The sequence below is a fragment of the Sus scrofa genome, chromosome 2 (genome assembly GCF_054392235.1).
Source record: "Sus scrofa isolate SSC_HxYL_T2T_F1_AM1 chromosome 2, Sscrofa_HxYL_maternal_Yorkshire_Landrace_v2.0, whole genome shotgun sequence".
Classification (NCBI taxonomy): domain Eukaryota; kingdom Metazoa; phylum Chordata; class Mammalia; order Artiodactyla; family Suidae; genus Sus; species Sus scrofa.
In genome coordinates this window covers 92005172-92018383 of record NC_139384.1, presented here as the reverse complement: position 1 = coordinate 92018383, position 13212 = coordinate 92005172, and the positions used below count along the sequence as shown (strand labels likewise).

At 40.6% G+C, this 13212-nt stretch overlaps 1 protein-coding gene across 1 annotated transcript in view; it reads left to right on the top strand.

Annotated features, from left to right (window-relative positions):
* Positions 1-13153, top strand: part of SIMC1 (SUMO interacting motifs containing 1) — a 74061-nt gene extending 60908 nt beyond the window's left edge. Inside the window, exon 10 of the mRNA XM_005661476.4 lies at positions 12311-13153. Within this exon, the coding sequence (XP_005661533.2) occupies positions 12311-12573 (263 nt within the window). The 3' untranslated portion in view covers positions 12574-13153. The remainder of the gene's footprint in view (positions 1-12310) is intronic.
* Positions 13154-13212: the final 59 nt, after the last annotated feature.

Genomic DNA, 13212 nt, shown 5'->3' with positions numbered 1-13212 from the left:
TCTAAGGAATTTCCAACCCCCATTTTCTAAACCTTCTACACATGATTAAACGACTTTTGTGTAGACCCTTGACCTTGGGGAGAAGTAGATCTCGAACCCCCATGTTTTGTAAATGTTTCCATAGAGGGTAGAGCAGCCCCACTGAGACCTGGATGCTGGGCTGTCAGCTGAGCTCACGTCCCATCTGAGACAATCCATCCCCCACACCCCAGCCTCACAGCCATGCCCCTCAGGTCTGAGCTTTAGCAAATTACAAAGTATTTTCCTGATGCTTGTGAGTACTTAGAACCTCTAAGTCTAGGAATTTAAACATACAGTATTTAAAGGAACAAAAGGTATGCCTTTCCTGAATTCTGCTCTGCTGGTCCACTTAGACAAGGCGATATGGGAGTCAGACACCTCTTCCTTCCAAGAAGGGTTGCACAGCCTTCCTGCAGAGCACTTTCCATGGCAGGGAGAAGAGCAGACTCAGGCAAGATCAGTTCAGTTCCTACATTCATCCAATATTTACCAAATGCCTCCTCTGTGCCTGGCTCCTTGGGAAAACTTCAATGAAGAAGACCAACTTCAGTGAAGTTGACTCTTCAGTGAAGAGGCCCCTGCCCTCATAGAGCTTAACTCTCTAGGGAAGAGATTGACCCTATGAACAAATCTCTGTATATGTCATACCAATAGCAGAACTGCAGTGAAAATAAATGCTGTGAAGGAAAGTGCAAGTATAGAAAATAGGACTTCAGCTGTTCATGGAGGAACCTGAGAAGACCCCCCTGAAGAAGTGATCCTTGGGCTGAGATCACTTGGTACCGGTGTTAGCCAGGCTAATAGGAAGGGTAAAGCTTTCCAGAAAAAAGAAACAGCCTGTCCAAGGGCCTTGAGGCAAGAAGTTGCTTAATGAGTCCAAGGAACATAAAACAAACTGGTAGGACGAGGATGCAGTGAGCAAGGGGAAGAGAGCACAAAATGGGACCCTGACACCAAGAGAGGGTGTGAGGGGCCTTCCTGTAAGGAGTGCGCATTAAGGAATTTCGCCTTGAGTCCATCCAGGTGGTGTTCAGTAAGGGCACTCTCCCTGACATGTGACAAATAGTGTGGCCGAGGACAGAGAGGTCAGAGGAGGGGTAACAATGATGAGGGTGTGGGTGGCGCAGTGGGGAAGGCTGAGGACGGATCAGAAGGACTTTGAAGATCAGTGTGACAGGACTTGGGTGACCGAGGCTGGAGGATGACTCCCAGGGTCCTGTCAGTCCTGACACAGAAAGAAATGGACAATCTGCAGGGCAGATAAAGAGCTCCACGTGACTGTCAGATTAGAGAGTCCTCCTCCAGTGGCGATGATGAAGATAAAATCATAGCTAACCCTGGTATTGACCCTGGATTTACTAATAATACCACCAGCCAAAATATCTTGAGCCAGGCCTTGTGCTAAACCCTTTGCATAGATCACCTCACACAGTAATCACACAAACCTCTGATGTAAGAAGTCTCGTCCCTACTGAAGCATAAAATCCAAGGCCTTGCCAACTGGACCAGAATGGTTCAAGTCCACTGGCCAAGACTTCTTCCCCTTGAACAGTACTTAGGTGGGCACGGCCAACCTTTGCTTCTTTGGATTTCCTGCATTAATGAATTCCACTCTTCTTGGTCCCAATCCAGGTCTTCCCTGTCCCACTCTATTCAGCCAATTCTTTCCCTTCTTTCAAAGTCATTTTTATATTTTTCAAGGGAGCACATGCTTCGTTTAAGAAAATCAAATTCTGGAGCTCCCATTGCGGCTCAGCGGATTGAGAACCCAACATAGTCCATGACAATATAGGTTCAATCCCTGGCCTCACTCGGTGGGTTAAGGAGCTGGTGTTGCCGCAAGCTGCCTGTAGGTTGCAAATGGGGCTCAGATCCCGCATTGCTGCGGCTGTGGTTTAGGCCAGAAGCTGCGGCTCTGATGTGACCCCTAGCCTGGAAACCTCCATGTGCTGCAGGTGCGGCCCTAAAAAGACAAAAAAAAGAAAAGAAAATTAAATTCCACTAAAAGGCTCTTGTCCCACTCTGACCTTTCTCCCCCAGCAGCAGAGTGAGCTAGAGCACATTTCCCTGCTTAAAACCCTTCAGGTCTTTCCCTTTGCTTTCAAAGACCAAACTCCAGGTTGTTCTGTGGCCCAGCCCACCTTCCAGTTTGATCTAGTCCTACTCGCCCTCTTACTACCCAGACTTTACCTCCAGTTCTCCAAACAAGCTTTCCCTGCGTCACGGCATTTGCGCTTATTCTGTCTACCTGGGCTGCTTTGCCACGAGTCCTTTACATGCTTACCTCCTTCTCATCCTTGGGGATGAGGCCCTTCCCCGACCAGAGCACGCTGCTTCCCTCATTTCCCCCATGTTTCTGTTTATCACAGCAACCAATTTATTTATTTGGTTGCACTCACCAAAACTGTAATTGTTTTTGTTGGCTTGTTCACGGTCAGGCTTCCTGTAGCCAGAATGTCAGTCCATGAGGGCTGGGCCCCAGTCTCTGACCCCACTCTACCCCCGGAGTCTAGCCCAGTTCCAGAGACAGAATAGGTGCTCACTGTAAATGTTCATTGATTGAATGTTGAAAGGGCTCTGCAGTGACATCTCAAGGCAGCTTTGCCTCTTACGTTTCCAGATTTTTTGGACCCTCTGCAGTGTATTTGTTGTCCTTTTTTCAATTTACAGTTAGGCCATTGTAATACATTTAGAAGGACTTTACCTGAAAAAAATATCTGAAGGTTGAGGTAAAACACATTGAGCCTATTATTTGAAAATATAAGCGAATATATTGCTTAAAAATAAGTTTATTCTGTTTCCCAAATTCCTGGACACTGTAGTTCAGTCCTACAAATAACCCTGTTAATGAAGGTGCCATTACCCCCATGTTATCAATGAGATGGAGAAAATGATGCTATTGTGACCTCTGGTGCACTTGGGAGCTAGGAAGTCCACAGAGCTCTTCTCAGTTCATTGGTCATATGCATGACATGTGTTCCTTTGCCTCAATATCACACACTTCCAGAACCCTGTTGGGACGGATCTGTGGATTTGGGATGAGATTCCTTTAGAACTTTGTGCTTTTCCCCAGCATTTTATTTTTGGATCTACCAAAAAGTTTAAAGAGTAGTACAATATACACCTACATACACTTAATCTTGACTCACAAGCTGTTAACATTTTGCCACATTTGATTTATCTATTGATCCATCTATATGCCTTTTTCTTTGTTTGTTTGTTTGTTTTGCTGAACCAGTTGAGAAAGAATAAGTTGTGCTGTCATAGCCCCTCATGCTTAAATACTTTAACTTAAGAGTGAGAATATTCTCCTACATATCACTGTTCATCATGCCGCTGAGGAAATTTGTCCTTGTTAGAATATTATCTAATACACCCCAATAATATCCTTTTAGGTGTTCAGTTTTGCTTTGAGCCGGGATTCCGTCAGGTATCACACATTGTACTTGGTGGTTTCATCCTTGGGTCTCCTGGCATCTAACACAGATCCCAGCCTGTACTTGTTTTCCATAATATGGAAATTTTCGAAGAGTCCAGGCCAGTTATGTTATAGAACGCCCCATAATCGAGGTTGGATAGTTATTCTCTCATATCAGCAAGAACAGGAATAGATGAGGATGCACACCCTTCCCAGTATATGACATCAAAATGCAGTAACGTCAATTTGGTTTGGGGACTGTCTATCAGATTTCTCCATTTTTGTCTTTGTTATTAGTAAGTGATCCAGAGGATAAAACTTGGAGAGTCAATATCCTGTTTAGCCTTTTTTTTTCTTTGCTTATATTTTTATTGGATTTTTTATTTGGATTTTTTATTTTAATTTAGTTTTTATCTTACACTGGAGTATAGTTGATTTACAATGTTGTGTTGGTTTCAGGTGTACAGCAAAGTGATTCAGTTATTTATATATATATATATATACACACGCATATATATATATACATACATATACGTATATCTGTTCTTTTTCAGATTCTTCTCCCGTATAGATATTTACATAATATTGAGTAGAGTTCCCTCTGCTATGCTGTAGGTCTTTGTTGATAATCTGTTTTATATAGAGTAGTATGTATTTGTTAATCCCAAACTCCTAATTAATCCTTCTCCCAGCCTTTCCCCTTTGGTAACCATAAGTTTATTTTCAAAGTCTGTGAGTCTGTTTCTGTTTTGTAAATAGTCCTTCATTTTTTTAGATTCCACATATAGGTGATATCATATGATATTTATCTTTCTCTGTCTGACTTACCTCACTTAGCAAATAATCTCTAGGTCCATCTACTTTGCTGCACATGGCATTATTTCATTCGTTTTTATACCTAACATTGCATGGTGTGTATGTACCACGTCTTCTTTATCCATTCCTCTGTTGATGGACATTTAGGTTGCTTCCATGTCTTGGCTTTTGTAAATAGTGCTGCAGTGAACATTGGGGTGCATGCTTTCAAATTATAGTTTTCTCAGGATATATGCGCAGGAGTGGGATTGCTGGATCATATGGTAGTTCTAATTTTAGGTTTTTCTGGAATCTTTATACTGTTCTCCATAGTGTTTGCACCAATTTACATTCCCATTTGCAGTGGAGGATGGTTCCCCTTTCTCCACACCATTTCCACCATTTGATGGCCTTTCTGACTGGTGCAAAGTGATACCTCATTGTAGTTTTGCCTTGCATTTTTCTAACAATTAGTGGTGCTGAACTATCTTTTTTTTTTTTTTTTTTTTGTCTTTTTTGCTATTTCTTGGGCCGCTCCCGCGGCATATGGAGGTTCCCAGGCTAGGGGGTGAATTGGAGCTGTAGCTGCCAGCCTACGCCAGAGCCACAGCAACTCGGGACCCGAGCCGCGTCTGCAACCTACACCACAGCTCACGGCAACGCAGGATCGTTAACCCACTGAGCAAGGGCAGGGACTGAACCCGCAACCTCATGGTTCCTAGTCGGATTCGTTAACCACTGCGCCACGACGGGAACTCCGGTGCTGAACTTTCATGTTCTTTTTGGCCGTCTGTCTGTATTCTTTGGAGAAATGTCTCTTTAAATCTTCTGCTCGTTTTTTAATTCGGTTGATTATACACACACACACACACACACATACATTGAGCTGTATGATCTATTTGTATATTTCGGAGAGTAATCCCTTGTCAGTCATTTCATTTACAAATATTTTCTCCTATTCTGTGAGCTGTCTTTTTGTTTGTGGTTTCCTTTGCTGAGCAATAATAATAATAATAATAATAATAATAATAATAATAATAATATCTTTACAGCTGCACCTGAAGCATATGAAAGTTCCCAGGCTAGGAGACGAATCAGAGCTGCAGCTGCTGGCCTACAACACAGCCACAGCAACACCAGATACAAGCCACATCTGCAACCTACACCATAGTTTGCAGCAACACTGGATGCTTAACCCACTGAGTGGGGCCAGGGATCAAACCCACATCCTCATGGATACTGTGCCAGGCTCTTAACCCACTGAGCCACATGGGGAACTCCTGTGCAAAAAAATTAAGTTTAATTAGGTCCCATTTGTTTAATTTTCATTACTCTAAGAGGTGGATCCAAAAATATATTGCTACAATTTATGTCAAAGTGTGTTCCACCCATGTTTTCCTCTGAGTTTTGTAGTATCCAGTCCTATATTTAGGTCTTTAATCTATTTTGAGTTTATTTTTGTGTATGGTGTTAGAGAGTGTTCTAATTTCATTCTTTTACATGTGGCTGTCCAGTTTTCCCAGCACCACTTATTGAAGCAACTGTCTTCTCCATTGTGTATTCTTTCCTCCTTTGTTGTAAATTAATTGACCATAGACGTGTGGGTTTATTTCTGGGCTTTCTATCCTGTTCCATTGATCTCTACGTCTGTTTTATGCCAATATCATACTGTTTTGATGACTATAATTTTGTTGTATAGTCTGAAGTCAGGGAGTCTGATTCCTCCAGCTCTGCTTTCCTTTCTCAGGATTACTTTGGCCATTTGGAGTCTTTTATGTTTCCATACAAATTTAAAAATTTTTGTTCTAGTTCTTTGGAAAATGCCATTAGTGATTTTGTAGGGATTGCATTGAATCTGTAGATTGCCTTGGGCAGTACAGTCATTTTGACAATATTGATTATTCCAATCCAAGAGCATGATATGCCTTTCCATCTGTTTGTGTCATCTTTGATTTCTTTCATCAACATCTTATAGTTTTTGATATACAGGTCTTTTTAGTCTCCTTGTGTAAATTTATTCCTAGGTACTTTATTCTTTTTGATGCGATGGTAAATGGGATTTTGCAACCAGTGACTGTTTTATTTCTTCCTTTCCAATTTGGATTCTTTTTATTTCATTTTCTTCTCTGATTGCTGTAACTAGGACTTCCAAAACCATATTGAATAAAAGTAGTGAGAGTGGACATCCTTGTCTTGTTCCTGATCTTAGAGGAAATGATTTCAGCTTTTCATCATTGAGTAAGATGTTAGCTGTGGGTTTATCATATATGGCCTTTAGTATGTTGAAGTCTGGTCCCTCTATGCCCACTTTCTGGAGAGTTTGTGTCATAAATGATGTTGAATTTTGTTAAAATCTTTTTCTGCATATATTGAGATGATCATGTGGTTTTTATTCAATTTTTTTAATGTGGTGTATCATACTGATTGATTTTTGGATATTGAAATATCCTTGCATCCCTGGGATAAATCCCTCTTGATCATGGTACATAATCCTTTTAATGTATTGTTGGATTCAGTTTATCAGTATTTGGTTGAGGTTTTTTGCATCTATGTTCATCAGTGATATTGGCCTGTGATTGTTTTTTTATGCTGGTATCTTTGTCTGGTTTTGGTATCAGGGAAATGGTGGCCTCCTAGAATGAGTTTGGGACTGTTCCTTCCTCTGCAATTTGGGGGAATAGTTTGAGAAGGATACGTATTAAGTCTCCTCTGATTGGTGGAATTCACCTGTGAAGCCATCTGGTCCTGGACTTTTGTTTGTTGGAAGTTTTTAAATTACAGTTTTCATTTTAGTACTTGTGACTGGTTTGTTCATATTTTCTATTTCTTCCTGGATTAGTCTTGGAATATTGTGCCTTTCTAATAATGTGTCCATTTCTTCTAGATTGTCCATTTTATTGGCATATAGTTACTTTTAGTAGTCTCTTGTGATCCTTTGAATTTCTGTGGTGTCAGTTGTAACTTCTCCTTTTTCATTTCTAATTTTATTGATTTGAGCCCTCTCCCTTTTTTCCAATGAGTCTGGCTAAAGGTTTTTCAATTTTATCTTTTCAAAGAACCAGCTTTTAGCATTATTGATTTTTTTCTCTTGTTTTCTTCACCTCTATTTCATTTACTTCTGCTCTAATCTTTATGACTTCTGTCCTTCTGCTAACTTTGGGTTTTGTTTGTTCTCCTTTCTCTGGTTGCTTTAGGTGTAAAGTTAGGTTATTTATTTGAGATTTTTCTTATTTCCTGAGGTAAGATTGTATTGCTTCAAACTTCCCTCTACAACTACTTTTGCTGTGTTCCACAGGTTTTGGATAGTCGTGTTTTATTTTCATTTGACTCTTTTTTTATTTCCTCTTTGCTTTCTTCAGTGATCCATTGGTTGTTTTTTAACATATTGTTTAGCCTCCACATGCTTATGTGTTGTTGGCTTTTTTTATGTTTTTTTCTTGTAGTCAATTCTAATCTCATAGTGTTGTGGTTGTAAGAGAAGCTTGATGTGATTTCAGTTTTCTTAAATATACTGAGGGTTTCTTTGTGATTTATCCTGGAAAATGTTCCATGTGCACTTGAGAAGAATGTGTGTTCTGCTGCTTTCAGATGGAATGTTCTAAAATATCAATTAAGTCCATGTGTCATTTAAGACCTGTGTTTCCTTATTGATATTCTCTCTGCATGATTTGTCCATTGCTGTAAGTGGACTGTTAAAGACCCCATTATTTTTGTGTCATTATCAGTTTCTCCTTTTATGATTGTTAGCATCTGTCTTATATATTGAGGTCCTCCTATGTTAGGTGCATATATATTTAGTTGTTATATCTTCTTCTTGGATTGATCCCTTGATCATTATGAAGTTTCCTTCCTTTCTCTTATAACAGCCTTTATTTTAAAGTCTGTTTTGTCTCATATGCGTATTGCTACTCCAGCTTTCTTTTGATTTCTGTTTGCATGAAATACCTTTTCCCATCCTCTGCTTTCAGCCTGTATGTGTCCCTAGATCTGAAGTGAGTCACTTGTAGACAGCATATATATGGGTCTTATTTTTGTATCCATTCATCCAGTCTGTGTCTTTTGGTTGGAGAATTTGATTCTTTTACATTTAAGGTAAGTATCGATATGTGTGTTCTTAATGCCATTTTGTTAATTCTTTTGGATTTGTTTTTCTAGGTCTTTTTTCTTCCCTTCCTCTTTTATTTTCTTCTCTTGTGATTTTATAACTATCTTTAGTGTTGTGTTTACTTTTTGTGTGTGTATCTATTATAGATTTTTGGTTTGTAGTTAACAGGAGGTTTTGATATAGCAGTCTACATATATATACTAGATTGTTTTAAGTTGCTAGTCTCTTAATTTCAAATGCATTTCCAATATCTTACATTTATACTCTTCTCACAGTTGCTGGCTTTGATATCATATTTGTCTACATATGATTTCCTACCTTTACTGCGTTTGTCTATACCAGTGAGCTTTCCCACTCATAATGTTCTTGTTTCTAGATGTGACCTTTTCTTTTCTACCTAGAAAAGTTCCTTTAGACTTTGTTGTAAAGCTGGTTTGGTGGTACTGAATTCTCTTAACTTTTGCTTGTCTGTAAAGTTTTTTATTTCTCCATTGAATCCGAATGAGACCCTTGATGGGTAGAGTATCTTGGGTTATAGGTTTCTCCCTTTCATCACTTTACCTTTTTTTTTAGGGCCGCATCCACGGCATATGGAGGTTCCCAGGCTAGTGGTCAAATTGGAGCTACAGCTGATGAGCTACACCAAAGCCACAGCAACGCCAGATCCAAGCCACATCTATGACCTACACCACAACTCACTGAAATGCTGGATCCTTAACCCACTGAGCAAGGCCAGGGATCGAACCCACATCCTCATGGTTACTAGTCAGGCTTGTTACCACCGAGCCACAACAAGAACGTTCCCTTTCTTGTTTTTAATATTTTCTCTTTGTCTTTAATTTTTGCCATTTTGATTACTACATCTTGGCATGTTCCTCCTTGGGTTATTTTATCCTGTATGGGACTCCTTGTGCTTCCTGGATTTGAGTGTTTCCTTTCCCATGTTAGGGAAGTTTTCAGCTATTATCTCTTCAGATATTTTCTCAGGCCTTTTCTCTCTCTCTCTTCTCCTTCTGGAACTCCTATATGCACATATTGGTGTGTTTAATGTTGTCCCATTTCTCATTTCTTTTCATTCTTTAATCTATTCCACAGCAGTGATTTCCACCAATCTGTCTTCCAGATCACTTATTCATTCTTCCACCTTATTCTATTGATTCTTTCTAGTGTATTTCCCATTTCTGTTATTGTATTATTTATCTGTTTGTTCTTCAAATCTTCTAGCTCATTGTTAAACATTTCTGGTATCTTCTTTTCTGTGTCTCCATTCTTTTCCCCAGATCTTTGATCAACTTTACTATCATTACTGTGAATTCTTTTTCAAATAGATTGCCTCTCTCCACTTCACCTAGTTGTTCTTTTGGCGTTTTATCTTGTTCCTTGGTCTGGAATATATTTCTCTGCCATCTCGTTTTGTCTTTCTGTGTTTGTGGTCTCTGTTCCTCAGGCTGCAGGATTGAAGTTCCTGTGGCTTCTGGTGTCTACCCCATGGTGGGCAAGGTTGGTCCAGGGTTTTGTGAAGGCTTCCTGATGGGAGGGACTGGTGCCTTCCCACTGGTGGAGCTGGGTCTTGTCCCTCTGGTGGGTAGGGCTGTGGATAGAGACTGCTGTAGGCTCAGGATGATTTTAGGCAGCCTGTCTGCTGATGGGTGGGGCTGGGTTCCTGCCCTGTTGACTCTATGGCCTGAAGCTTCCCAGCCCTGGAGCCTCAGGCTTTTGGGTAGAGACAGGTCTTGGTGCCCAAATAGAGACCTCCAGGAGAGCTCATGCTGATGACTATCCCCTGGGGCCTCCATGACCACACAGTGAGCCATAGCCAACCCCTGTTCCCCCAGGAGATCCTCCAAGAGCCATAGGTAGTTCTGGCCCAGGCTTCTGTGGAGTCACTGCTTTGTCCTGGGTCCCACTGCACATGAAACCTTGTGTGCACCCTCCAAAAGTGGGGTCTCTATTTCTCTCAGAACTGTGATGCTCCTGCAACTCAAGCCCCACTGGCCTTGAATGCTAAATTCTCTGGGATCTCTTCCTCCTGATGCTAGACCCCCAGGCTGGGGATACTGATGTGGGGCTCAGAACCCTCACTCTGCAAGAGAACCTCTGTGATATAATTATTTTCCAGTTTGTAGGTCACCCACCCAGTGGGTATAGGATTTGATTGTTGTCACAAAAGCACCCCTCCTACTGTCTTGCTGTGGCTTTGTGTCTTTGGATGTAGAATATCTTTTTTTTTTTCCCTCTTTTTTTCCTCTTTTTTTTGGTAGGTTCCAGGCATTTTTGGTCAGTGGTTATTCAGCATTATTTGTGATTTTGGTATTTTCGTGAGAAGAGATGAGCTGAAGTCCTTCTGCTCCACCATGTTGCCGAGCCCTCTCCTCAGCCTTTCCCTCAATGGCTTTAGCATTCATTGATGGCTGTTCCATGAATCAATTTAGTGGACTAAAAAGTGGTCACTTTGTAGTTGCAGATTCCTTCTCCCTTAAATGGTCTTCTGTAAAAAGCACCTTCCCCTTCTCCCTACACTCCTTTTTCATTTACTGTGGATTTGGGACTTTTAAAAATACCATGTGCAGTAATGCGTTTTTGTCATTATTTATGATCATGTTGTTCAGAATGTGGCCAACAGGACCTCTCTTCGGGCTGGCTTCTTTAACTTTTTGACATGTCCCTGTCCATTTTTAAGTATCTCTTACTTTCTTGTAAAAAATATTCGAGGTTCACCTTGTAAATTTCCTTGCCATGATCCTAGAATCAGCCTTTTCTCCAAAAAATTTCTAATTTCTTTTAGTAGGGAGTGGGGAATAGTATTTAGAAACTAAGATCTGAGTGCTAAGTATGTTCACTGCTACTGGGGTAGGCATCAGTTATTATTGCTTCTAGGCTCTTTCTGACAAGAGCTAAAAAGTTACATAATTTTTTAAAAATACAAGTTTAGGAGTTCCTGACTTGGTGCGGCAGAAGCTAATCCAACTAGGAATCATGAGGTTGCAGGTTCGATCCCTGGCCTCACTCAATGGGTTAGGGATCTGGTGTTGCCATGAGCTATGGTGTAGGTTGCAGACATGGCTCAGATCCTGTGTTGCTGTGGCTGTGGTGTAGGCTGGCAGCTACAGCTCCAATTCGACCCCTAGCCTGAGAACCTGTGTGTGCCACGAGTGTGGCCCTAAAAAGCAAAAAAAAAAAAAAAAAAAAAAAAAAAATACAAGTTCATACTGATACCTCAGTTTCCACTCCAAAAGAATTCTTCCTCTCCTCCTATTCCATAACTGATTCTCTTCTCTCACAATAAGAATCCTTCTCTTATTCTCAACATGACTATATTTATACATTTGGTCATCCTACATTACATACAAAATGGTTTCTTTTAAAGACATTACTACGGTAAACCAATATCACAACAAACTTACCAAGTTTAATATTACTTTGCAATTCTTTTCCTAGAGTAAATCTCCATGAGAACACACAGTATTCACATGAATATTTTTTCAAGTGGTTAGATCAATTTGAAATACAGTTTCATGACTGTGACTAGCATCCATGAGGACGCAGGTTCGATCCCTGGCCTTGCTCAGTGGGTTAAGGATCCAGCATTGTCATGCGCTGTGGTGTAGGCCAGTGGCTGCGGCTCCAATTTGACCCCTAGCCTGGGAACCTCCATATGCTGTGGGTGTGGCCCTAAAGACAAAAAAAAATTTTAACATAAATGAAATACTTTCATCATTTAATATAGGTTCATTGTTTAAGGGAAAAAACTGAAATACATCTTCTTAATATGTAAAACTTGAGGTCCAGAGAGAACAGAGGACCTTTGGAAATAGAGTTACCACAGGTCCTCACAGGATTCTTGATTGATAGCCCAGTAACTAGTCAACAAGTCTCCGCCCAGACCCTACCTGCCAAAATTGGACTTCATCTTCCCAAGTCAGAAAGGAATAAAGTTCAGAACAGTTCAGCTGACTTTTTCCTTCTTGCAGAGCACTTACGGAGTTCTGTGATTGATCGAAAAGACTTAATAATCAAAAGGATCAAGCCCAAGCCCCAGCAAGGAGATGACATCACAGTGGTGGACGTGGAGAAGCAGATCGAGGCCTTCCGCGGCCGCCTGGTCCAGATGCTGGGGGAGCCACTCGTCCCACAGCTCCAAGACAAAGTGCACTTGTTGAAGCTCCTGCTTTTCTATGCTGCGGACCTGAACCCTGACACGGAGCCCTCCGCAAAGGCCTGGAGCAGCCCCTGAGGTCCCTCTAGGCACTGAACACCAAGAATACCTCCTGAACTCCACCTCCAACTACTTGGAAGTTCTATAAGTATAAAAAGTAGTTTGAAATCTTATAGGACCAAACCCTATCTTATTTATCTGCAGGCTATAACTTTCTAACTCTTTACAAATTTTTTTTAATAATCCTATCCTAGCCTGTTCTCAGATACGGCTTAAATATATATGGTGTATATATATTTTTTAATAAATTATTTATCTATACTTTTTCTGAAACAGGTAATACTATATGCACTATATGTTTAACATTTCCATTCGAGCTGTGAAAAAAGAATCCCTGTGTTGAACAACTTCGAGACATCAATGTTATGTCATTCAAGGTACTGACAAACCTATTTGGAAGGAGAAAGACATTCATTTCTCCCTAATGGAACCCAGACATCCTATATTGGACCTGTTATATTGCCTATGAATTTGACGTTGTGGCCAGTCTCTTCAGATCTGATGTAATGGGGGGAGTGGGGCAGAAACAAAAGGATGGGTATGTTACAAAAATTTGATGTTAAAAGGATACAATAAAAAGGCAACGGTTTTTTCAAAATACTAAGTTTATCACGCTTTGGTTCCATAACTGTGAGAAGGCAGAATGGAATTAACTGC